General features: G+C 38.7%; 1 protein-coding gene across 1 annotated transcript in view; it reads right to left on the reverse strand.

Moving 5' to 3' along the window:
- Nucleotides 1–1,690: 1,690 nt before the first annotated feature.
- Nucleotides 1,691–27,281, reverse strand: part of PDE3B (phosphodiesterase 3B) — a 166,117-nt gene continuing 140,526 nt past the window's right edge. Inside the window, exons 10-16 of the mRNA XM_045894079.3 lie at nucleotides 26,103–26,214; nucleotides 23,703–23,816; nucleotides 19,077–19,276; nucleotides 10,926–11,129; nucleotides 8,789–8,950; nucleotides 5,057–5,312; nucleotides 1,691–3,467 (exon numbers count right to left, since the gene is read on the reverse strand). Coding sequence (XP_045750035.1) covers nucleotides 3,253–3,467; nucleotides 5,057–5,312; nucleotides 8,789–8,950; nucleotides 10,926–11,129; nucleotides 19,077–19,276; nucleotides 23,703–23,816; nucleotides 26,103–26,214 — 1,263 coding nt within the window. The 3' untranslated portion in view covers nucleotides 1,691–3,252. The remainder of the gene's footprint in view (nucleotides 3,468–5,056; nucleotides 5,313–8,788; nucleotides 8,951–10,925; nucleotides 11,130–19,076; nucleotides 19,277–23,702; nucleotides 23,817–26,102; nucleotides 26,215–27,281) is intronic.

Below are 27,281 nucleotides of genomic sequence, written 5' to 3' on the forward strand. Positions count from 1 at the left end.
GTCGCCCAAAGCAGAAATCTGAAAGTCCCGACGGTCTTCTTAACCACCATATCCAGTTATCACCAGGGCAAACGGATTCTCCTCCATCTCAAATCTTCAGTCTACTCACTTCTCTGTTGTCCTATAATCTTCCCATGTCCAGATCAGGGAGATCTCCCCATGTCTAATCTTATTCTTCCATTTGACATAGTATGTTATTTGAACGATCTTTACAAAATGTAAATGTAATCAGGTCACTCTTCCAGATGAAAACTTTTTCAGTCCCCCATTTCCTTGAGGAAAAAAGTTTAAATGGCATGTCATGCTTTACCAGGCTCTTCATTAGCCACCCTCTCTCTACCACTCCCTGCCAGCCACCCTCAACCTCTTTCGGCTCCTCCAAGGTGGAGATGTGTTCTTGTCCGGGCCTCCACACACACTTTTTAATTTATTTATTATTTTAAAAGATTTTATTTATTTATTCATGAGAGACAGAGAGAGCGAGCGAGAGAGAGAGAGGCAGAGGGAGAAGCAGGCTCCCAAGGAGTAGGGAGCCCAATGTGGGACTCGATCCCAGGACCCTGGGATCATGACCTGAGCCAAAGGCAGATGCTTAACCATCTGAGCCACCCAGGCGCCCTCCACACATACTGTTAATCTCTTTCCACAAGCAATTACCTCCAGGGTAAATCATAATTCTTGCGCCATCCCCACCCACTCTCTAGAGCTCCTCAGATTAGCCTGGCAACTATAAGAAAGAAACCAGAGTTGGCTTTATTCATCTCTTTTGTGAAGTTCGTTCCTATGAGATGCAATCTAGCGAGAGGAAATTTTTGACTTCAGCAATGCTAGAGTTTACAGGATTCTTATAAAAATAGCAAAGGCCAACAGCACTAACAAAGAATAGCAGGAAATAGCCTTCAAATCAGGAAATAACTTTACAAAGTAGTTTGTTTTTATATGGAAAAATAATGTATGGGTAAGTACGCAGATATAGCACTACAAAATTATTTCTAAGACCAGTGAGTTAAAACAGCAAATTCATGATGAAAATTATAATAAAATTAATCTGATTCAGTAGTAACCAAAATAGAATATATAATATTGCTTATGTCAATTTTTTTTTTTTTTTAAGATTTTATTTTTCAGAGAGAGAGAACACAAGCAGGGGATGTGGCAGACAGAGGGAGAGGGAGAAGCAGGCTCCCCGAGAGCAGGGAGCCCGATAGGGGACTCGATCCCAGGACCCAGGGATCATGACCTGAGCCGAAGGCAGATGCTTAATCGACTGAACCACCCAGGAATCCCTTATGGAAATTTTTCAAGTAAGATTGCATTTAATAGCACTGTATATACTTAATATAGTCACATTCATTTCTTAAAGTTTATGAATTTGTTTCAGCAAGGATACTTCTTAGTGTTTCTTTGGTCTATTTTAATATGTCAATTATTTAGCAAAGATTAAATTTAAATTATTTAAAAATGAGTTCTTGGTAACAGTATTTTTAATAAAAACATTCCTTTTGAGAAAATATATACATTAACCCCAATACAAAATTTTATTAGGAAATCTGAGTCTCATTATGCATATGTGCACATGTGAATTTATACACTTGTACTTTGCAATAGCAGAAATATACTTACGCAGGATGCAAAATGTATACCAGGGAAGTAAGAGCCCAGGATATATATTTTTTAAGTGCAAACTCAATAAATTAGTTAAAATTTTATTACTTAGTAATGTGCGACCAGGTTACAAATTATGTGGCAGTTGTAGCAAAAGCGGCAGGGAGGAACTTCGCACTCAACACGTCTAATAAATAAAGCTTGGTGATTCATTCAATATTTTACAAGATCAAAACTTCCAACATTTCTGTAGATCTTTATATCTTTGAGATATGCCAAATATTCTAGGTAGGTAAGAAATTGCCTGACATTATACTTAAAAGGAATCATCTTGGAAAATTGTTTTACTGTCTACAAAAGCCACACAGATCCAAAATAGGGCCTCCAAGAAAAAAAAAAGATTGGTCTCCCATCCTGTTATCATTTAGGCTGTTCTTTAGATCATCAAAAATCTTTCATGACTCAGGTACATATCTATACCCTAGGAGTTCATGAACATTGTAAATATGGTCCATTTTCTTTGCAATTAAGTATTCCCACTTTTTTTAAAGATTAGACTCACAGCTGGGCTCTAGCAGGTACTGAGTGGTCCTAGGTCACTTCTGTCGTGTCGTCTCGAGGCGGCAGGAAATGCACAAGGATAAGCATCAGTTTTACAGTGACTAAACGCACAACACCTAACATGAATCCAGACATAAGCATATTCCAATTATTCGCTGTGGCTTTCGGGGCTCCTATTTCTTTTGATTAGACTCAAATTTATCTAAGAAAGAATAATGCTCATTTCATAAAAGGTTAACATTTTTAGGACAATTCCTTTTTCTTCTGACAAATCTGTGTTTATATTAAACTAAATGTTTAAAAATATGAATCCTGAGCAACAGTAGTAAGAACAGTTTTGACTAAAGAAGAAAATCCCTTCGTTGTTACACCCGAAACAGCTTCAAAAATCCAACCATGGAATGTAAGTCAGTAAGACTGGAATTCAGACTTCTGATGTCCATGGTAAACCTGAATACTCTGAGCAGAACTCAAACACACATAGTAGGTAACACGCAACAGTAAGAAGCATCAGAAATTGATGCACCTGGATTCTATTATATTTAACAAAGGTCACTCAGTCTTTCATGGATAAACCCGGCTGGGAGCACAGCACTGAACGGTGTCTTGCATTGAACAGACCCTCTGAAAGGCAACACTGGATTCCTTTTTAGACAGGCACTGACTCCGCCACCCCAACCCCGCTCCCGCCAAAATGTTCAAAACACCTAAAAGACATTCAGAAAAAAACACTATGAATCCTCTTTTCACGGAAGCAAAAAGTTCTGGCCACTTTGGAAACTGAAGTCACTTGCATTTTTAGTTCTAGCTACCGCTCACGAAAAAGAAGAGCTTACTACCCGGCAAAGCATTATTATGACAGAGTACTGGTATACCAGTGAAGCCTTCAACGAAGAGCTTTGCAACATGAGTCAACGGAAGCCATGCCCTAAGGATGCTTGTGTCGTCCGTGTGGTGAGTGCACACAGCAGCGGGGGCCTCTCCCAGTAGCAGGAATGGTCTGTGTCGGGTCTGTCCCCTGAGTGCCAGGCAGGGATTTCTGACTCCGGGCACAGCCCTCCAGGCTTCTACGATATGCCTTTTCTTTTATTCAAACTGTCTCTCCTCCTCTTCATCTGCTTCTTCAATGACCTGAATGTCATCTGCTTGAGGTAAGGAAGGAGTTTCCACCTGCAGTTTATTCCCATCAGCTTTACATTTCTCTTCTTCCTCTATCATTTCCTTCCATATCTTGTGGTTTTCAGTGAGGTGGTGCATTAGCTGACAAAATATTCGCCGTCTGCCTTTCCTCCTTCGTGGTTCTGTGAAATTTAAAAGCAGTATATTGTAATCATAGTGATATAATTCCCTCGTTCATTCACTAAATATCCCAGTGCCTATAATTTCCCAGGCACTTATATATGGTGCTGGGGTTGTAGTCACAGAACAGTAAGATAGAAATAATCTCTGCACTATGGAGCTCATCTTCTAATGGAAAGACCTAGGTAAGCAAAAGAAGCAGCAAAACATGAGATGGTGGTGTTATTAGATGAAAATAAAGCCGAGAAGGGGATTAGGGAAGACTGGGTGGGGTGAGAGGGGAGAAATGAATGATAGCAATGTGAAGTTCAACAACCTTTTTAGGATTTAAGTACTGAATTAAACACCAGTATCAAGGTTTCAGTGAATATAAATAATTTTTGGAAGCCAGTCAACTTTGTCCATGATGCTGCTCAGAGGGTAGAGGTAGAAGACTACTCTTTATTATGCTAATCCTGAATACAACTGGGGAGGTGGGGGTAGTTCTTTGTAATTATGTTATCAGTTTTCATTTATAGCCTGCTTGGAATGCTAGATATAATTTAAATTCTTTTTTTTTTAAGATTTTATTTATATACTTGACAGAACAGGAGAGAGCACAAGCAGGGGAAAAGCAGGCTTCCCACTGAGCAAGGAGCCCGATGTGGGACTTGATCCCAGAACCCTTAGATCATGACCTGAGCCGAAGGCAGCCGTTTTAACTGACTGAGCCACGCAGGCACCCCTTAAATTCTACTTTAAAGAGCAAATAACGGATTTCATTTATAGCTACAATGGTGACGAATTTTTTTTTCCATTTATATTCACTGCTTTATATAGAAAACTATGTCCCTACAGTTTGGCAATTCAAATCCATAACAACACAAAACTTGGTTCTCCCCTTAGGGCTAGAGAAGATGTTTCCTCTTCTCCCAACTATTGTGTTCCATCTTCCAAGTCTTTAGGAAGGGCAGATTTTAGCAGGTGGGGGAGCACTAGCCATGCGAACACCTCACCTCACAAAATCAGCCATGGTGACACAGCCCTACGGTGCGTGCAAAGGTAGAGCCTCCTGAAGTGGACTGGCCCCAAAGAGACACCACTTTTTTTTAATTTATTTATTTGACAGAGACACAGCCAGAGAGGGAACACAAGCAGGGGGAGTGGGAGAGGGAGAAGCAGGCTTCCCGCCAAACAGGGAGCCCGATCGAAGGCAGACGCTTAACGACTGAGCCACCCAGGCGCCCCAAGAGACACCACTTTAACCAAGCCCGCATGCGACCGCATTAGCACGTTCCCCAGCACACAGGAGTTAGTTACTCAAGAGACCATTCAATCTGAACATTCAGAGAGTACTCAAGATAGAACTCCTTAATCTGTAGCTTAAAAACAAAGATCCAGGGGCACCTGGGTAGCTCAGGCAGTTAGGCATCTGACTCTTGATTTCAGCTCAGGTCACAATCTCGGGGTTGTGAGATCGAACCCCTCTTGGGATTCTCTCTCCCTCCCCCCCCCCCCGGCAAAAAAAACCACCCTAAAAACAAAGATCCAAACTTAATGTTACTAACTGCAAAGATCCATTTAAGAAATTACAGCATCCCTATATTCTTACTAGGATTTAGACTGTCTTCTAGTTCTTCATCATCTGTATCTAATTCTTCACCATCTTCTTCGTCGTAACAACTCTCGGTGTCCTCGTCCTCTTCTGCTTCTACCCACTGACCCGGCAGCAAACCAGCCGCGTCGTAGGAATTACACAGAGGACCCACGATGTGGGTGATGAAAGATTCTTGGAGTTTTGCTAGCTGAGGCGAAGAACGATCCATGAAGGGACTGATGGGCAAACCGAGGTTTGCTTCCTCATCTCCCTGATCATTTTAAAAAGAAAAGTACATTTTGAACTGTTGAAAGAATAACCACTGAGCTTTGCTGTTAAAATTATCTTGAGGTTTTTTTAATATGCATAGTCTACATCAAAATAAGTTTTACAAAGAAGTGTCTAATTACTGTCATTTCAACTGTATGAATTTCTCCAATATCTGAGAAATCCTAAACAAGATTTTATTTTCACACCCCACCAGTTAACCAGGATGATTGATGTTCAGTGAACAAGAAAAATACACACACAAAAATCAAATCTAACAACCTGAAAAATTTTATGTCTTTCTCCTAGGGGGAGATGGTATCAGCCCAGTTGTTGTACCTTAAATGCCCAGAGTTGAATTTTGCAATTGCCTTTCAACACCCTACCCGTTTCTAACAGCAGAAGCAGAGGTATGGGTGGCTGAGGTGAGGAGTCGGGGTCCAACCGCCTGCCCTCTGACACCCTCCCCCTGTGGTCTCCAGGGCTTCGGAGAGCGTAATGTGAAACCAGACAGATGCAGTTTTCAAAGCCTGCTTTTGCCACCTACTACCTGTGCGGTGCTGAGCAAGCTCTATGCCCGTTTCATGTGTAAAATCTTAATGTACTTTACAAGGTTGCTATGAGGATGAAAAGCAGTATTAAGTATTTAGCACGGTACTGAGCATTCCCCAAAGGGTACTATTGACCTTTTTGTTCCTACTGTCTGAACTGGTGGGGAATGAATAAACTTCAGAATGTATAAACTGTGTAGGCAAGCAGCCGTCTCTCTCTGATGAGGCAACACTGTCCTAGGGAAACAACCAGAAACTGTTCTAGTGACTGGCCCATGATTAAAAATCTAGGATTTTACCTTCTGTGAGGAAGAAAACCACTGTGTACCAAAAAACGCCCCCCCCCCCCAAAAAACAAAAAAACCTCAGTTGGGTTTATTCCACAGGATTCTACAATTTTATGTTTGGCTTTTTTTTTCTTTTTTTTTTAAATAGGAGTTTGGCTTTTCTAAGCCCATGGCACTTAAATGGCTAGAGGGATATAAAGACAGGATAATAAAATAAAAAGTTGGGGAAGATTAGAATTTTGCATCCACATCCGAAGGATGCTTAAGAGTATAACCAGATTGAGAAAGGAATTTAATAGTGTTGATGAAGATTGAGTAGGACTTTAGATTACTTCCTTAACATGTGAATAATGAAACTTAGATTAAGTAAAACTGTCTGAAATAATGTTTTTAGTGATAGATCTGGAATTATAATAGCTGACATTTTCTGAGCATTTATGTGTCAGGAACTGTTCTAAGAACTTTATTAATTCACCCAATCCTCACAGCAACCTTATGAGGTAGATACCATCAAATATTTCTATTTTAACAATGAAGAAACAGGCACAGAGGTCAAATAACTTACCTAAGGTCACAATGCTGGTAAAGAAGAGAAACCAGGCTTCAACCTCAAGCATGGATTCTAAGTTTAATAAGCATTCTATATACTTAAATTATAAATGGAGTCTAAATGAACTTTTCTAATGTTCTTTTGGGGGGGGGGTTCCTCTACATTTATTGCAACTGCTAAATGATTAACAACATTCACAACTTCTTAGATTTAAAAACAAAAAAAACAAAAAACTTCCGTTTTGTAACATCACAAATGTCTTCTAGGTTTTACCAATTTTCTAATGTTCTTTTACTGAATTAGTCTTCTAAAATTGGCATACACTACTATTTTATTACCTCTGTTTGCACAGATAATATAAAGGTGGCATTTTCCTTAACGTAAAATTCTTTCGTGAATACAAACTGAAGTCTGAGGCCGGCTTCAGTTATCTTTGAGAATGAAAATGGGGACATGCAAATAGTATATTGCAACCTTTAGGTAGATATTTATAACCATTTAGATCTCCAAATTATATATAATTTCGTTCAAATGTATCAAAATAGTAAATAATAATCTTGGAATACTTATGTATTCCCATGGTTTTTTCACCGTATAGTATTTTGTAACTTGTAAATAGCAGAGTAAGCCTTGTGGTGGGATGTTTAGCTGAGGTGGGTGAAAGACACTGCACATTCACTCTTCAGTGCAGTCCAGGTGTAACACGGTATAACAGATTCATCACCCCTACTGGAGTAGCGACTCCTGGTAAGAAAACTCTGTCTTGAAGGCCTCATTTGGTAGACCTCTTGATCTTGCCTAATTATTAGGGTCAACAAGGATTCCCAAGGAATGCAATTCCAAAGTCAAGAAGATGTATTCGGTATTTTGGAGATAATGAAATGCTGGCTTGTGGGGAAATCCATATACTTCTATGTTGTAGGGAGCTTCAGAATTGAACAAAAAAAACCGATAAAGAGTCTGTAAAGTGGTAGTGAAACCAGTAACCAAAGGGTTAATGGGACTAATAAGTGCACCAAATCTGCTTGTTCTTGGAATGCAGCTTGCCACCATGTTTCTATAGATGATGTTCTTGCCCGACCTCACGATAGCAGAGTGTTGATTTAGTGGTTTGGCAGAGACTTAAGGCTTTACCAAGAAACCAGCCAGAACGGTCAGGACCACTGACCTTCTCTGAGCACGGACAAGTGTCCAATGGATAAACTTTTAATGTAGAAGGGCCTAACCCCCCGCCTCCCTTCTATCATGCTGAGGATGCCATTTTCTGGTCCTGGGTCACATGAAAATATATGCGGAAGCTCCATACAGGTGCAGACAATGAAAGGACTTCAACCCTTTTCTACTTCCTAACTTCCTTTCCTTGATTTTGAAATCCCACAGCTCCTCTCCCTTATACCCACATCCTTTTCATTTGCCTTTACATGTTCCCGACTCTCCCACTTTGAGGAGGCAAATCTGAGGCCTGCCCTTCCTAGTTTGGCTGCCTCTCAAACTCTCTGATGTATACTCAACATCTCAGTGACTGGCTTTGCTACGTGGGGGGCATACAAACTTGAGTTCAGTTACAGGAGTATCAGTTTAAAGACACGATTTTAAAACCTATAAGAGCATGTTTTTATCTTTGAATCCTAAAAAACCACGAAATACCCACTTTATCCCCATTTCTAGCCCTCAAATGTCTTCCCCTCTGCCAGGACTTTTACCCAGTGGGTGTTTCTAAGGCAGTCAGCAGTCTTTCTAGAGCAGAGTTGAAAATAATTATATTTAAAGAATATCAACCCAAGTATACCCTGAATCAATTAAAAACAATTACATCTGGAAAAGCTATAGGCACTCAGGGTTTTAAGAGAGACCTTACCTCTAGCCTCAAGGGACATTCGACCCATGGCAGTTGGGAATGAGCTATTTTTTAAATTTTATCAGCAAAAGAGAGCTGAGAAAATACTAAGACCAGCGCAAATTCTACAATTTCTAACCGGTTTTGGTCCAAGTAACCAGACTTCAAACATTTAACATAGCTATCCAAATCCCAAAGACTTGTGTCTTCAGATGGCAGCTCCCCAAATCCCACCCATCTCAAGTTTCAACTTGCCTGCTCATAAAATTCATCGACAATGCCTTCTGTCCATTTCAAATGCAAGTCCCGAGCTTTCGCCGGGCCGTTGATGTCTGCTAGCTTGATGCACACCTGGCATACTAAGAGGCGGTCACGCTCATTGCTCCACTCTATGCCGTCGCTATTTACATCGTTGGCCTATTTTGGACAAACAATCATTTTAGGTTCTGGGGCACAGTTCTGACTCTTTTTTTTTAAAGATTTTATTTATTTGAGACAGAGAATGAGAGAGAGAGAGCACACGAGAGGGGGGAGGGTCAGGGGGAGAAGCAGACTCCCCGCCGAGCAGGGAGCCCGATGCGGACTCGATCCAGGGACTCCAGGATCATGACCTGAGCCGAAGGCAGTCGCTCAACCAACTGAGCCGCCCAGGCGCCCACAGTTTTGTCTTTTTAACCAAATTATCTTAAAACTGCTTCCCGTCTAAATTACAGGAAGGAATATGGGTTAAGTTTCCCTTTGAAGTGTCATGATTTTGTTTCACTGGAAGCAAAGCACCATAAAAACATAACAAACCATAGGTTTCAATATTCGCGATTACCACAGAAAATTGTGACGTGTATATATCACATACATGTTAATATATATGTATACGTAAAACATCAATAAATCATTTAAGAATTGTAACTAATTCTGCAAAAAAGAACACTTAGGATCCACAGAGAAGTTGGCTTCAGCTGTGAAAGGAAAATATGTAGTTGAAAGAACACAAGTCTTAAAAGCTGATCCCTCTCGTTTCAAATCCCGACTCAATGATTTATTCATTGTGTAATACTGGAAAAATTACTTAATCTCCTTGAATCTGTCTTCATCTACAAAACAGAAAAAGTAGTACCAATCTAGCCATATTACCATGAGGATTAATAGATGAAAAATGCTTTGTTCATAGGAAATGTAATTATCATCACTAATTAGGCAAATTACTCTGCCTTTCAAAAACTCAAATTTTCTCTTGTAAAAAATGAAGTAAATGGGCCAGATCAGTGGCTTCTGAACTTTGAGGGTATTTTGGGCACCAAACCCTTTTGTCAAAGGAAAATTTATGTAGACCACCACTACAGAAAACACTTGAAAGCTTTTCTGATTGAAACCATGTAGGTATGGGATTTTCCTGAGAGACTATGGAATAGAAACCGCTGAGGAATACAGATTCAAAAGTATTGGACTAGGTGATCTTTTACCTGTGAAAATTTCTATTACTCTGACTTAAGCACTTAAATGCATTTTATTATTAAATAGAGCTACACAACTATAAAATAATTTTAAAGGCACATGGATTTCTCGCTGATTTTTAGAAGTATTTGATATCACGACAGCCACATATAGGGTCGCCACAGAGGGGGTTAAATCTAGTATTCCCTTGTTACCAGTTTCTCCAGCCCGAAGGTACACCTCTCCTTTCTGTCACAAATGTCATCGGCAACAGCTTCCTGCCAGCCAAAGCGGGAGCAGCCTTCCCGCAGTAATCTGTAAAGCAGTGGTTCTCAGAGGGACAGAACACCTTCCAGGGAGTACCCCTGTCACCTGAGGACAGTGATTCTCAATTCCCTACTGACTGTGAATCCCTGACGGCAGGGATTTCCACCTGTTCTCTCCTTATTCTCTGCTGGCGCGACTGGGCAGAGAGGGCAATCCCAGGACTCGTTCAATGAGCACATTATTCTCAAGTGGAAGAGTGGAGGCTACTTCTCTCCCACACCAGCCAGTTAAAGACTAATAGGAAGAAGGGATTAACAGGTGCAGTGAGGGACACATAACTGGCTCAGAGAAACACATCTTTAATTTCATAAAATAACTTACTTGGCACCGTGCACAACGTTCTCCAGTCTGCCCCTAAAAGCTTTTGACATCATGAACTGGCTTATCACCATGTGAAAGAAAATTTTAAGTCTATGTGTCAGAAAGGAAAGGTAGCAAGTGATAGTATGTTTAAGACATGTTATAACAAAAAAAGTTATTTTAAAAAATACTGACATATATATCGTATCACATCAGGTATTATGATTTTATGAGTAGTATTAATTCTAACTTAACATTATAAAAAACACTTAGCAGTAATACTGACAATAGTGATTTCCATCACTGAAACCAGTCAGTAAGTTGTGTCACCAACCTTGGCGTTGAATTCAGCAAGGAAATCAAAATGCTTTTTAAGATCTGTGGCAAGGATTGCTTCAATGACCAAAAAACGAAAGCGCTTGAATTCCACATGATCAAGATTAAGAAGGAAGTTGTATTCTGGGCGAGAGAGATACAGATTCCAAGCTGATGCAGCATGATGATTTTCTAGAACAGATCTGTCGTTGTACAAAACTGCCTGAAAAGTAATAAAAATGAGTCAGGCGTCTGAGAGATATTAATCTTTAATAATAAACAGAGTTAGGTTGGAAGAATACAAACAATGAGTAACTACTATATGCCAAGCATTTTAATATCTGTGAAGAAGGCTTGTGGGCATTTTCTAAATGAGTTTACCGAAGTACAAAAAGGGTAAGGTAGACCTTGCCGGCATCTACATCTAGTAGGTGAAAGGGTAATTCGTCTCCCAAGTCATCTGCTGCCCTCAGGAGATGTAAAGTTGATATTTGAGGTCTACTTCATTGAATCCAATGAACCTTCTTAGATAAAGCTTCTGTTAGTGAAGTCTTTAGAAGGAGAGCAGGTGTAGGGACACATTTCTCTTCTTCAGCTAGCATGTGATCAGTGGTGCTGATGACCAAAGAGGAAGCAGGAGTACTGTCCCGGGTGAGGGACAGTCCTGCATGTCCAGGAAGAACACATTCCTACACTCCGATCCGGGCACAGGCCCGGGAGTAAGAGAAGCATGAAACAGGTAACACAAATCCTCTGGTTCAGCTGGTGTGCAACTCTTCACTTCTTATCCACCTCATTTCAATGCAAGACCCTCAGGACTCTAGAACTTTGGAATACAGATTTAAAAAAACCAATGGCTTATAGAATAGCTAGAGCCTCTTCTATCTCTAAAAATCAAGCAATTAAAAAAATTATTAAATAAGCATAGTAATTATTTAAAAAACGTTCACAGTGCTAAAGGCTAGGAATAAAAAAAAACTTGTCCCTGTTTTCACAGAGCTTCTTGTTAATAAGAAAGAAGGACAGATAAAAATAGAATGCAATCCACATTAAGGTACACATTCTGGGGGGTGCCTAGGAGGCTCAGTCAGTTAAGCGTCTGCCTTCGGCTCAGGTCGTGATCTCAGGGTCCTGGGATCAAATCCCGTGTCGGGCTCCCTGCTCAGTGGGGAGCCTGCTTCTCTCTCTCCCTCTGCCCTTTCCCACTTGTGTTCTCTCTCTCACTTGTTCTCTCTCTCTCAAATAAATAAACAAAATCCTAAAAAAAAAAAAAAAGATACATATTCTGGGAACTAAATTAAATAAGTTTATGTGTGATTTGTGAAAATAAGCCATAGTCTAAATATAAGACAGATACTTAACATCATTTGTTTTTTTACACCATTTGATTTTATGAAAGTAATGATGATTTAAGCTTTGTAATGGGACATATAAAGGCTGCAAGCAATCTAAATGTCCATCAGTGGATGAATGGATAAAGATGTGGGGTGTGTGTGTGTGTGTGTGTGTGTGTGTGTGAGAGAGAGAGAGAGAGAGAGAGAGAGAGAGAGAGATGGAATATTTATTTAGCCATGTTAAAGAAGGTAATCCTGCCATTTGAGACAACATGGATGGACCTTGAGAGCACAATGCTAAGTGAGTTAAATCAAGAAAGACATACTGTATGGCATCTCTTATATGTGGAATCTTAAAAAGCTGAACTCATAGAAACACAGACCAGAGAGTGAGGGAATTGGGGAGATGTTGGTCAAAGGGTACAAACTTCAGTTATAAGATGACAAAGTTCTGGGGACCTAATGCCCAGCATTGTGATTACAGTTAATAGTACTGTATTATATACTTGAAAGTTGCTAACAGACTAGATCTTAAATGTACTCACAAAAAAGATATATTAGGTGACATCATGGTAGTATTACAATGATATGTATATCAAATGAACATGTACACCTTAACACAATGTTACATTATCAATTATATGTCAATAAAAAAATGTCAAAAAAAATTTATACTAGCCTTATTACAACTTCCAAAGATCATAAACCTCAAAGAGAAAGATTAAGCTTCAAAGACTCCCTAAGGGGTCATTTTATATTTAATAGTGATTTCACTAATTCATATTCAAATCTGATGAAAACTGATAAACTATTAGAACAGCTTTGTCTGTTCAGGAAGAAGTAACCAAACATCCAACTCAATAAAGCACAACATAGAGTAAGTGCCCTGTAGAGCTAGCTGACGTAATAAACTCTTGGCTAGCAAGATCAGGAAAAGAAATAAGTTCAGAATTTCTTCATCATTCAAACTGCCCTTTGAAATTACCAAAGAAATATAAAATAGGGGCAAAAAAAATCTGAATCAATTTTAAAATCTAGGTATTATCATCATACTGGAAATTTCAAATACATGGGGAAAGTGGGAATGGATTGAGGAGAAGCCAACTAAGTTATTGCATGAGAAGGAAAAACCCACCTGGAGAATAAGTGGACAGAGTGTACCCCAATAAACCCACTACCTCATAGACGAGTAGAGGCAAGATACAATCATGGAGCAGTAAGTAGGAGGCAAATGAGCGTTCCACTTTAGGAAGAATATTCAGTGAACACACAGAACAATAAGCCAAGCTTAAACCTGGTAAGAAAAACATTCTAGGTAAAACAGATGGTGAAGCCTCAGCTGGCTTTTCCTGAGGGCTTTCTGACAACCAGAGAGGGAAGACCAGCCCCCGCTAATTTGGAGCTGCAGTAACTATGCTTGGACTTTGTGCTAAAGCGTCTTTTCTTTTTTTTTAAGATTTTATTTATTTGCGAGAGAGAGAATGAGAGACAGAGAGCACGAGATGGGGGAGGGTCAGAGGGAGAAGCAGACTCCCTGCTGAGCAGGGAGCCCCATGTGGGACTCGATCCCGGGACTCCAGGATCATGACCTGAGCCGAAGGCAGTCGCTTAACCAACTGAGCCACCCAGGCGCCCTGTGCTAAAGCATCTTGATCCCTGCTCTCTCCAGCTAGGGATCCCCTTCCTTCGCTCCACAGGCAAATCTCTAATTTGGCAAAGCAAATTTGTTTTTCACCCTCTTTTTGAGTTGGAAAGATGTGAAACAGGATTTAATACAAACTGATAGAATTAAACTCAACAAATAATAAACACCTTTCAATAAATGAAAAGAGAAAACTCAGCAGACATATCAAAGACTTAGATCACACAAAGAGGCTGACAAATCTGAGCAAATGTCCCCCTTTGAAACACAAGAGACAAGAGGAAACATTAAAAAGTCTCTAGGTCCTAGTCATGAGATTAAAGAGGGTACTTCCGAAAAGTGAAAAATCTTGGATTAAGAAAAATTGTTTTCATTTAAAAAAATTCTTAACTTAAAAAAATCCAACAGAGGTAGTAAATCAGGTGCTACAGAAAACAAAACAGCTAGTTTTAAAAAGAAAGAGAGAGAGAGAGAGAAAGTACTCCTTAAAGAAATAGTCAAGATCGGGGCACCTGGGTGGCTCAGTCATTAAGCATCTGCCTTCGGCTCAGGTCATGATCCCAGGGTCCTGGGATCGAGCCCCGCATGGGGCTCCCTGCTCCGCGGGAAGCCTGCTTCTCCCTCTCCCACTCTCCCTGCTTGTGTTCCCTCTCTCGCTGTCTCTCTCTGTCACATAAATAAATAAAATCTTTAAAAAAAGAAAAAAAGAAATAGTCAAGATGAACAGCTGTCATTTTGGTATCCCTTTATCCTGAAGCTCTGGGTTTGTTCTCAAATTTCTGGTAATCCTGTATCTTCTAAGATCCTTTGTCTTCCTTATCACCCTTGTTTTGCTAAGACGTGTTTTTTAGGTAACTTTCTAAGGGTGAATGGGTACGTGATTTACTTTATTTCTGTATATCAGAGATTCTCTTTATTTTGCTCTTAACACTCAGCTGTAGCTTAGCGGGATACAGAAATCTAACTTGAAAATAGTATCTTTAGGCCAACACTCCCCATCCCCTTCCCGGGTTACTTCTTTCCTAGCATCTACGTCATAATCGTCTCTCTGCCTCCTACATACACTCTTTATTCTTTTTCTTGCTTTACTGGAGTGTACGTTCTATGGGGGCAGAGATGTTTTTTGGCCTGTTTTGTTCAATAATAATGCCTAGAACAGTGCCTCTCCCCCAGTAGGCACCCAATAATTGTTTATTCCGGTACCCTCAAGCATCCATTGTTGCTAAAATACGGTGCCAGTTGGATTTTTGTTCTTTCATAAAACGTGTACTGCTGTCATTCTCTTAGGAATTCCTTTTTTTTTTTTTTTTAAGACATTTTACCATGGCACTCCATGTGCAGGTTTTTTCCTCCCCATTCAACTTCTCTGGGACCTGCTGAACCCCTCTGATCCAAAGACTGTCTCTTTCTGGAACTCCAATAGTCAGTTCATGACCTGGTCCACCAAGCCCCATTTTTCCCTTCATGATATTTTCCATCTCTTTCTCTTTTTGGTCTGCATTCTGGGAGAGGTAACCTGGAGTTTACTTCCAGGGCTTGTGTTGAATTTTTAAAATTTTTTTGCAGTAGTATTTTTAGTTCCTAAGAGCTCTAATCTGTTCGCTGGTGTTTCCTTTTTCATAGCTTCCTGTTCTTAGGGACGCAGTGTTTCTCCAATTCTGAGAATATCTTTTTGAAAAACTTAACAGCTTTTCTATTCCCTAGATTTCCCCCCACCTTGTAGTTGGTTACCATGTCCATTTTAGCCTTTTCTTTCCAAGCTACTGGTTAATGTCATGTCTAGTGATCCTTGGGTTATCTGTTGATATTAAAAAAAAAAGAATTCTAGATTCTCTTCTGTTTATTTTGGTGTTGAGTCTCTTCTTTAATTTGGGAAGATGAGTAGGAACTCTATGAATGTGGATGGCGTTTGTTACTTAGTAGGTTTTGCTTTACAGTTATGAGACCAGTTGTCAGCTGTTAAGTTTCCAGAATGAGAAGGATTTACCCTGGAGTACTACTACTCACAACAAGTAATTCTTACTCTCTTCAATACCTAAGGGATGAGTTTCTGCCTGGAGGTAAATGCAGGGTCGTAGTAGCTTTATATAAAGATGTGTAGTGTACGTGTACAGGGATTGGGGGTGCACGTGCACACGGTCGTGTGTGTGTGTGTGTGTGCGTGTGTGTGTGTGTGTAGCAAGCCAGGGCAAATGGCATCAGGAGTCTCTCCAGAGTTCCACTTAAGCTGTAGCCACCTCTAATATACTTCCACCTCTCCATAGTCATCTGTTTTTCATTTTCCAGAAATAGAAGTTTCTGGAAAACTCTTTAATCTTCTGATGATAATACTTTCCCCACCTATTCTTCTGTTATAATGAGGAGTCAAATGCATGTGTTTAGTCCCCATCTTAATACGTATTTTGGGAGATAAAACATTTATGAGTGTCTCCAATTTACAAATCTCAACCTCAAATTTCATTTCCTTTTACCCCAAATATCATGAAAATATTCTCAAACTCTAATACCTCAGGCACTAATCTCCATCTTTTAGCCAGCTTTTCATGTGGAAATAGCTCAGAAATCTCTTAGAATTTTAATACTGGCATCTCTTCAGGATAAACCTAAATGTTTCACCTTCTTTCACAGCAAGAATATAAAATAATCCTCCTATACCTTCCCAGTGTACTTTCCTTACCATGAGACTGAAGAACATTTGATCCAGTTGGTGGTATTATATACTACCACTGAAGCAGTAACATTTTTCACTAGTTGTGGCCTAATTAGACCCACTGAGCTTCCCAAAATGAGAGGACCTACTTTATTACCTAATAAACACACCTCACGCTTTCACAGAAGGGTCCTTATCTCACACGCACTAGCTGAAGAAGGTCTCGTGAATTTCATTACTTTGGGAAGAACAGAGTATATTTCAGACAAGCTAGCAGTCCTGCAGAGCAAAGAAATCAGGCATCCTTCAACATTCAACAACTACTTACTAAATGACTTTTATGTGTTAGGCACTATTCTAGGTATTAGGGAATAAAAGGCAAAAATCCCTATTCTCATGAAACCATATTCCACTGAGGAGAGACCTACAAGAAACAAAATACATAGTATGCTGAATGATCACTGCTATGGAAAACATAAAGCAGGTTAGGAACATAATGAGCGCCAGGAGGGGGCTCGTGGAATGTTACATGGAACGAGGTGACAAAGTGAGCCATGTAGATGTGTGGGGAGAGAGCACTCCGGGCAGGGAGGACAGGAAGTGCCAAGGCTCTCAGTAAGGGAGTGCGCCCGGGATACAGAAGAAAACAGCCAGGAGGCCACTGAGGCTGGACCTGGGTGAATAAAGGCAGAAGACCCAACAGGGGCTAAATCAGGTATGACCACCGAGCCATTACAATGACTTTTCCCAGGACTGAGGTGAATGCTGCGGAGGGTCTGGAACAGACCAAAGGGGAGCCGGAAGTAAGCAAGGAGACTGGGTGGAAGACTATACTTTCTCAGGAGCTGAACTCCCTGGCAACTTCCTTTCCATTCCGACACTTCCCATTGTTTCCTCTACTGGCGGTCCTTAACAACGAGAAGTTAGAAATTCTGTGTATTACTGATATTATATCCAGACCTCACATTTTTCTTTTAATTAGCACAACAGTTTCGAGCATATAACTTGTAGGAATGATTTTCACATATCATTGTTTTATCTGCAGGTGAGAGAGGTAACACTGGAGTTGGCTCACTCAGCATCTCCTTGAAGGAGAGGTAGTAAGTCTGACTGACCTGTACTAGAAGCTGACGAATGACTTAAAGCCAAGAGTGAAAGAGAAGAGTTAGTAACTTCCGTCTATATGATACCTGATTCAGGAGCCTCTCAAACACACAAAATGGAAAATGTCCCATTATGTTGTCCCCTTACCCTTAATCATATCAGGTCTGTATTCTGAGGTTCAGAAAGACAAGGGTGGCTTGCCTAAGATCACACGGTTAACGACCAGGTAATCAGAAATCCAACTCGGGTCTCTTAATCTCAAGACCAGTGCTTTTTGCATTGTGCCCCGTCCACCCAGCTCCACGACTCCCCACAGGACCAGGTTTTTAAAGACGATGGAGTGTGAGGCGAGACAGAGAATGCACCTCTGCTTCCTGCAGAATGGCAATGCACATGAGGAGGCATTTGTCCTTAGTTTGTCATCTCTCCCTCAGCTATTCTTAGAAAGTGGACAAATATTAGTATCTAGATAAAAATTCATTGAAAAGTTACCTGCAGAAATCATGAGCTATTAGTAGATAAAGCCTCACTGGAGAAATGAATCATGTAGCATTTTAAACACTCTCTCCCTCTCTGTCTCTGAATCCTATTCTTGTTCTGGCTAGAGAACCGATCTCCTCTTCTTTTAAATAGTGAGAGTGTGGGAGAGAGAAGTGTGAAGAGCAACACAGGATGGCTACAGAAGATGAAAAAATCAGAAGTGAGGTTTATACACAGAGCAATGAAGTGAAGACATAAGCTGAATTCAGCAAGCAGTCACTTGTTCTTTGAAAGGCACACAGTTAGAAACAAAGATGACATTTCAGGAATCACCAGCCTAAACAAACACCCACAACCACTTAAAACCAAGGATTTAGCTCCAAGCCCTAATGTCTAAAGCTACTGCTATTACAGTATCCATTTGTGGGAGCTCCTACCTCTTATGCAAATTTTGACGGTAGAGGAATCTTGTACCTTATCAGCTGTACTGGATACAAAAATAACGTGATACTAGAAGAAATGTTTACACACACTAATATATGCAGCACTAAGAGATTTAGAGTCTGAGTCTTAAGGAAAAAAGAGGACAGCAACGAAAATGATAGTTCTTCATCATTACGCTTTTAGCCACAGAAAGGAAGAAGGAAGAATCAGGCTTACATCAGTCAGTCCTATGAATTTGATCAAAGGCAAAAATATTGGCAGCAAGGCTTCCAGAATTTCATAAAACAGCGAGTTACTCTTTGATGACCATTTTATTTATTTTCGAGTGGGAGAAGGTAATTTCTTCTTCATTCTTTGGCACATCTCATGTCAGTGCCATGTGTTAAAATCCAATTAATTACCACGCAGATGGAATGGCTATCTGAGTCAACTGAAGGGTGGGTTACAAAAGGATATACCACATGCTTGTGAAATTTCAGAATCACTCTTGAATCTTTCTGAAAACGTATTTCCTACCTGAGGGGCATTTGTAGCCACTAGAAATGCATTTGTCCGCCCTGGGTGATCGTAATCATGCATGGCGGCTGCCACATAGAGAGCCATCAATTCCAGCGCAGGAATGTTTGAAGAAAGGCAACCATAGCTCTCGTCTGGAATAGAGCAGCTCCTCGAAGAAATGTAAGCCAACTGCCCAGGGTTCATTCTGCCACCAGAATCTGAGGAACAAGCAAAATAAGCCAGCATGACACAAAACTTCCTCACAAAATGAGACTAAGGAGGGGATTCCCCATAGGCAATATGATTATTTATCTTACTTGTTGACTAAGCTAAGAAATACACTCTATTTATAAACAGGGACTTAAAACAGTCTATTCTTTCCAACACACATGCTACTAGAGAGAAACAAGGTTAAACATGACGCAGAAGTCACTTACTTTATAAAGACATTATGAGATTTTTATGATGCTCTCTTACTCGAGCTAATAATTTTTTAAAACCTCCGGTTTTCTGAACATTTATTATTGAAGGACTAGAGATAATGGCCAGGGCATAGGAAGTAACAGGAAAAAACAATCTAGAGAATAAAATTTCGTGGAAACTGTATGAAGATTTAGGAATTTAATGTATTAACAAACTAAGCTTCTCAACATAGATGTTTTTCAAATCTTACTAGAGAGATTACATTTCATTGTAGCCCTGACTACAATCTCTCCTCCCTTCTCTTTTTCCATGAAGCCCCTTATAAGACAATGGCAAGAAAAACTACGGAAAATGAAAAGACATAGAAAACTGAGGAATGTCTCATAACATAATTCTTTTTATCTTCTAGTTAGAAACAATATTTTCATTATCAACACTGTGCTTTCCATGTCTTAATATCTTACGATTGATTTCTTCATTTTTTTTGTATTTTAGTGGCTTTATCTATTTAGATGGTCATTCTATTACTTTTACTAAAATGACCTTAAAGTATAAGAAGGAAAAAATAAATTATATTTAGAGTAGACAGCAAATAAAACCACAAAGATATTAGAGAGATACAAAATTTCACGGATTGACTTCATCAGTGGCAAACTAGGAATAATGTCCTGGCTTGTCAGAGTCCAAAACGATCTTTATCATAATTTACTTCACTAAATATTTGCCATCACATGAATTAAAAAAAAATTTTTTTTTTTTTAAATGATAGTTCTTCATCATTACGCTTTTAGCCACAGAAAGGACACATGTGGGCTGCTGGTTTTTTCTCTATCCATGCTTTACATTCCTGCTCTTATGCTTTAAATTCACCAATAAAGAGTGAGCCAGTGAAACCCCCCTACTCTTTTTTTTTTTTTTTTTTTAAGATTTTATTTATTTATTCATGAGAGACAGAGAGAGAGAGGCAGAGGGAGAAGCAGGCTCCCAAGGAGCAGAGAGCCCGATGCGGGACTCGATCCCAGGACCCTGGGATCATGACCTGAGCTGAAGGCAGTCGCTTAACCAACTGAGCCACCCAGGCGCCCAAAAACCCCCCTACTCTTGACCCCAATAAACCTCAGGTACATCTGCTTGCATGCATGCTTGTGCATGTTCTCTCTCTCTCTCCCCCTGTGACCTTGCTTTGTGGTCCCAGCTATGCTGTGTAATTTTCAATTCCTATAACCATTATTTTTTTAAAGTTTCTTGATGGTTATTGGTAAAGGGCATCTTGCAATCATAATAACCACAAGAGCTGGGCCAGCCACAACACTGGTTATTGACAGGCTGAGACCAACACACAACAAAGAGGTAAAACTATCTCTACTTATAGATGACATGCTCTTGTATATAGAAAAAATACCATGAAATCAATTAAAAAACTATTAGAACTAATAAAGGTGATCATCAAGATTGCAGGATGAAAGATCACTATGCAAAAATCAATTATTTTTATATGTGATAGCAATGAATAATCAAAAAATGAGCCCCAAGAAACCATTCCATTTACACTAGCACCAAAAAGAATAAAATACTTAGGAATAAACTTAACAGAAGTACAAAACCAGTATTCTGCAAACTAAAAAATATTGTTGAAAGAATTTAAAGACTTAAATAAGCGGAAAAAACACCCATGCTCATGGACCATTAGACTTACTATTGTTAAAATAGCAATACTCTCCACAAATGATCTACAGAGTCCACATAATCCCTATCAAAATCCTAGCTGCCTTTTTTTTTTTTTTTGTAGAAAGTCACAAGCTGGACCTAAATCCATATGGAAATACAAGAGAACCAGAATGGCCAAAAAAATCTTGAAAAAGAACAAAGATGGAAGACTTAAACTTACCAATTTCAAAGCTTACTAACAAAGCTCTGAAGATAATGTACTGGTATAAGGACAGACATAAAAATCAATGGACTAAAACTGAGAGTCCAGAAATAACCCCTCATATTTATGGCCAACTGATTTTGCACAAGGGTGCTAAGACCATGCTGAGAGCCATCTATGTGCCCTGCATGATGTCAGGCTCTTTCATACATGTTGTTTCATTCAATGCTCACAATCTTATAAGGTAGAAATTGATTTAGTAACACTTAAGAGCTGACTATGTGGAGTATATATAAAGAACTCTTTTCAACAAATGGTTCTGGGACAACTGGATATTCATGTGCAAAAGAAAGACCTCTTCCTTTATCCCCCAAATTAGTTCCAATGGGTCACAGACCTAAACTTCCTATAACTATGAAACTCTCAGAAGAAAACATAGGAGTAAATCTTCATGATCTTGGGTCAGGCAAAACCCTTCTTAGATATGATACCAAAAGCATGAGCAACAAAAGAAAAAGATAAATTAGACTTCATCAAAATTAAAAGTTTTTGTACTTCAAAAGACACTATCAAGAAAGTAAAAAGACAACTTACAGAATGGGAGAAAATAGCTGCAAATCATAAATCTGATAAGGGACTTATATCTAAAATATACAAAGAACTCCTACAGCTCAATAATAAAAAGACAAATGATCAAATTTAAAAATGGATGAAAGACATGAACAGACATTTCTTCAAAGAAGACAAATGGCAAGGCATTCAACAATATTAGCCATTAGGTAAATGCAAATCCAAACCACAATGAAATACCACTTCACAGCCACCAGAATGGTTATCAAAAAGATAATAACAAGAAGTGGAGAAAAACTGGATTCTTCATACATTGTTGGTGAGAAAATAAAATAGTGCAGCCACCTTGGAAAACATTTTGGCAGATCCTCAAAATGTTAAGCACAGAATCATCTTATGACCCAGGAATTCCACAGCTAGAAATGAAAACGTATCTACACAAAACCTAGTACAAGAATACTTATAGCAGCATTATTCATAATAGCCCCAAAGTAGAAAGAACCCAAATGTCCACCAATATTTGGGTGGTAGGAGAATGAGAAAGAGGAAGAAAAAATTTGCTTATTATATAAAATAAATATCAATAAGGAAAATATATAGAGAGCCATTAACAGATTTCACTTCTGAAACTGGTCACATAGCTGTACTTGAGATTTATCATTTTCTTATTCCACTAACAATTCCACTTTCCCTTTGTCCTCAGCCAGCATCTCTACTGATCATGGTACTTGCCTAGGGAAATGATCTATATTTTCAAGGGTCTGCACTATTGAGATCCTGATGATACTGGATTACTGTAGTTTTCCATTATCTTTTGTCACTGGACATGGGAGTACCAAAAAGGCCAAAAAATCCCCTGGGTTATGGACGTACATCCTCCCATGTATAGCAGGAACCTTATTTCCTCTTGATAATAAGGATCAGACAAAATCAATCACTATCGTCAAATGTGCTAAAATATGAAAATATTCTTCTAAGAAAATAAATACACCTACAAACAAAAAAGCTGAAGAAAATGATCTGATGGAAGCGCAGAACTAATGGAAGGAATGAGGAGGGCTAAGAAAGAGTAAATAGGGAATGGCAGAAAACGTAATGGCAGTAACTTTGGACTCAATGACCAAACACTGTAAAGCAATGGCTAAGTCTATGACGTTTGCCCTGATCAGCATGATCACATTTCCAGGCATCAGTAACTAAGTGTGTGTGTGTGTGTGTGTGTATCTCGCCGAAGTAGTTCTCCCCTCTTTTACAAACTAGACTAAGAGAACCAACCATGTTATGTAAATTCATTACATTTGTACAAATAATTGTATTCATGATGAAGAGAATTAACTTCTTTGTGAGCAAAACATAAATGTTATGAAAGGTTTTTAATGTCACTGTTTAAATGTTTACATGAGGCTTTTAAGTATGGCCACTTTCATTGTGAAGGTTATATATTTTAAATTTACATGATACACCTAAAACAGAAAACCAAGAATTGAAAGAAAAGACCAAAGAAACGATTATCACACTATTCTGGATAGCAAGCAGCAGGACGGGACACAGAAAAGAAACATGGTAGATCCAACAGTATTTCATCTAAACCTAGCTCTTAAGGTGGGTCCTAGGTTTCCTAATTTGCATGCCATTATTATGCATCAAAATTTATATACTCATTTACATGTACCAAAAGTTACTTAGTGAAATTTTTAGAAGAACAGAGGTAATGAAATGAGATAGCTTGATTTATTATTTCTAGACAAATAATTAAAAGGAAGATTTGTAGACGGAAGTACCTGTTTCATTTCCTGCTGCGTGGTCATTGTGGATCTGCTGTAAACCAGGAACTGGCCGCGTTGTCAGATACCAAACTGCATGCAGGACATCTGTGGCGTGTATGCGATTATGATCTAAAGTCACCAAAATGTTTTATAAAAATGTTATGTTTAACATAGGACATTTCTTAAAGTACAATAATTTTCTACTATCCTATATCCACATAAATAAAATGTATGGCTTGGAATAACTTCCCACAATTATATTATATTTCATTTTAATTTTTTTTAATAGGCTCAATGCCCAACGCGGGGCTTGAACTCACGACCCTGAGATCAAGAGTAGAGTAGCACGTTCTAGTGACCAGGCCAGCCAGGAACCCTTGTTTCATCTTATTTTTTTAAAGTCTCTTGATGTATTAAAAAGTTCTTTTAAAAACTTTCACATATACTATGAAAACATAGTAAGATAGTCAAAGGAAAGGCAAGTAACAAGGGCTAACTGAAAGGCACTGAGGGGTGCCTGGGTGGCTCAGACAGTTAAGTGGCTGCCTTCCGCTCAGGTCATGATCCCAGGGTCCTGGGATGGAGTCCCGTGTCGGGCTCCCTGCTCGGTGGGGAGCCTGCTTCTCCCTCTCCTTCTGCTCCTACCCCCTGCTCATGTGTGCTCTCTCTCTTGCTCTCTCTCAAATAAATAAACAAAATCTTTAAAAAGAAAAAAAAAAGAAAGGCACTGAAAAATTTACTGAAGGTTGCTATTTTGTAGCTTTAAAAATACTATGTAAATAGTGTCTGGATTATGGAGACCCATGTTTGCACACAGGCAACACTTACAAATTCTGGATACTTGAACTTCCCCACCACAAAAAACACAAGAAAGAAAAGAAAAGAAAAGAAAAAAGAAAAGATGAGACACACCTCTCTCTCAGGCCTGCTGGAAAGATGAAATGTTAAAATGGCATATGAAAACATCCAGAACAGCATCTGAGACATAGCACATGATCAAGAAACACTGGTTTACTGAAATATCACTATGTGAGAAGGCAAGACCTACAAGTGAAACCCAGCTTTTGCCATTTCTAAGAGTTTTATGATCTTGGGAAAGTTTCTTCTGAGTTTTTATTCTCACCTGTGAAAGGTAGATAATATAAACTTTCCAACAAGGATTAAATGACATAATCTTCATAGATCTAATGATTACAGTCACAGCTGATATGCAATAAAAGTGCAACACTTCAACAGATATTTAGTGAGTCCCAGGTAGAATCAGCAGATGACACAATAGTAAATGTTCAGGCCATGACACGACATGACGTCCATCTGCGAGGAGCTTAATTATTCATATAGCCAACTGACCATTTACTATACACCAGGGACTCTGAGATGCACTTTCCATGGCTTATCTCATCGCTATCTATGGAGTAGAGACTACTGTAATTTCCATTTACAAACCTGGATACTAAAGTTTAGAAAAGTTAGATGCAGAGGCTCTTTTCTAACATCCTATTTGGAGCTGATAGTAAAGACTCTTTATTGCCTCTTTATTTTCCCCATTCTCCTTCCTTTGAAGTCCATTTTAAAGTATCACTTCAAATGAGGCTGGGGGGCTCAGTTGGTTAAGCATCTGCCTTCAGCTCAGGTCATGATCTCGGAGTCCTGAGCAGGGAGCCTGCTTCTCCGTCTCCCTCTGCCTCTTCCCTCTGCTCGTGCTCACGCTCTCAAATAAATAAATAAATATTAAAAAAAAAATAAAGTATCAGTTTATTCTATTTATAAAATGCAGTCACTTTTTAAAAAGCATATTTTGTAAGTGGAAATTACAGCACATATAACTCACATTAAGGATCATCATTATTAATGAGTTATACCAATTTAAGAATAATTTGCTCTGTGTTTATGTAAGTGATTTCCCATAACGTGTCCATATGAAGGGAAACTGTAGAATATATAGATGTATAAGGAAACCTGTATCATTTCCTAATATGAAATTCAAATTATATTTTACCATAAAATCAAATAGCCATTAGCAATTAATCAGGTCAGGACACCGTTAAAAACAGAAATTCTATGGATAGTTTTAAAATATTTTGAAGTCAAGAATTTTCTGACACTCTTGACTTAATTACCAAACATTTTAAAAGATACTCAGATGAATAATTATTAACATAGAAAGTTGTACACCATATAATAATTAAGGGAGAGAGCACAGTATATGTCTATATTATGATTCACTTTATGAAACATAAGTAAGAAAATATACCAAAATGTTAATAGTGGTCCATTAGCTCTAGGTAGCAGCATATAGATTACTTAAATTTTTCCAAACATGTAATTTAAAAAGTGTTTAGATCTGAAGGGAAAAATAATAGTTTCAAAACCAGTATTATCTGAACTTAAGTAATAAGATCTGCTGATACTTACAAGGAATGTCTCGGTAGCCATTCTCCAATGCACGAAAATAGTTCATGAACTGTAGAGTGGGGATTTTAAATATTTCCAATAAGCCAGTGTCTTGAAATAAGGTATACATAACCTAAATGTCAATTAAAATAAAATTTACTTTAAAAATCAGAATTTCTATTTGTAGTTGAGTAGAGTATGTTTTTGTGATTTGCATTTGGGAATGTTACCATGTATATATGTCTTTAAGTTAATAATTTATTAAAAACTTCTTTACAAGATACAAGAAATTCTTTTCAAAACATTAAAAAGGAAGACATCACCCTAAAACCCTTGAAAACCAAAGGAAGATTACCATATCATGTCCCAGTTTTAAAATTTTTCCATTCTTCCCTTTAGCTTTTTTATTTACAATTTATTAAGGGGCATATGAAATCTATTCTACTCTAGTCCTGGGTGTTAACAGAAGTCAGAACAATGTATTTATTACATTTTTGTCCCTAAAGACTTCAATGAGATGAAACCATATGCCCTCCATAAAATTTATCCTTATGCTTGTACATTTCATAAATAAGATATTTTGAAGATAATGAGAGTGATATTTTGGGAAGGTTAATCTGATGCTGTTGTATGAATTTCTCAGGGGGAACCCTGAGTCTGGGTGGTTAGAAAAGAACTATTTTTCCACGGTTCTAGCATGAAATGAATCATCTGGCCTTGGGTAAAGCACAGGGAGGGCAGGTGAAAAAAATAAGCACAGGTTTCAGTGGTTAGAACTAGCTCACCTTTCATGTCCCTTTCAACTGCAGGGCTCAATATAAAGTAACTCTTTATTCTGTAGTAAAACTAAATCCCACTAATATGGGCCCAAAAAACTACTTTTCATTTATTCAAACAAAATTACATGAAACATATTACATACAATAATTATTTTCATATATGGGTTTATGTATATAGGTTTCTCTTTTCAAATTTTCTACTGAAAATTTCATTTGTGAAAAAAAGAATTCAGCGAACAATGTTGAACTTGTGCTTAACCCAGTAGTACACGTTTTTAGACTTTGCGTTTTATAAAGATTCAAGAAAAAATTAATTTATAATTTAAAAAAGTAGAGGGGCGCCTGGGTGGCTCAGTCATTAAGCGTCTGCCTTCGGCTCAGGTCATAGTCCCAGGGTCCTGGGATCAAGACCTGCATCGGG

This window comes from Mirounga angustirostris, unplaced genomic scaffold (genome assembly GCF_029215605.1).
Source record: "Mirounga angustirostris isolate CCGP_5_RB_7025 unplaced genomic scaffold, mMirAng1.0.hap1 SCAF_13, whole genome shotgun sequence".
In the NCBI taxonomy this organism is placed as follows: domain Eukaryota; kingdom Metazoa; phylum Chordata; class Mammalia; order Carnivora; family Phocidae; genus Mirounga; species Mirounga angustirostris.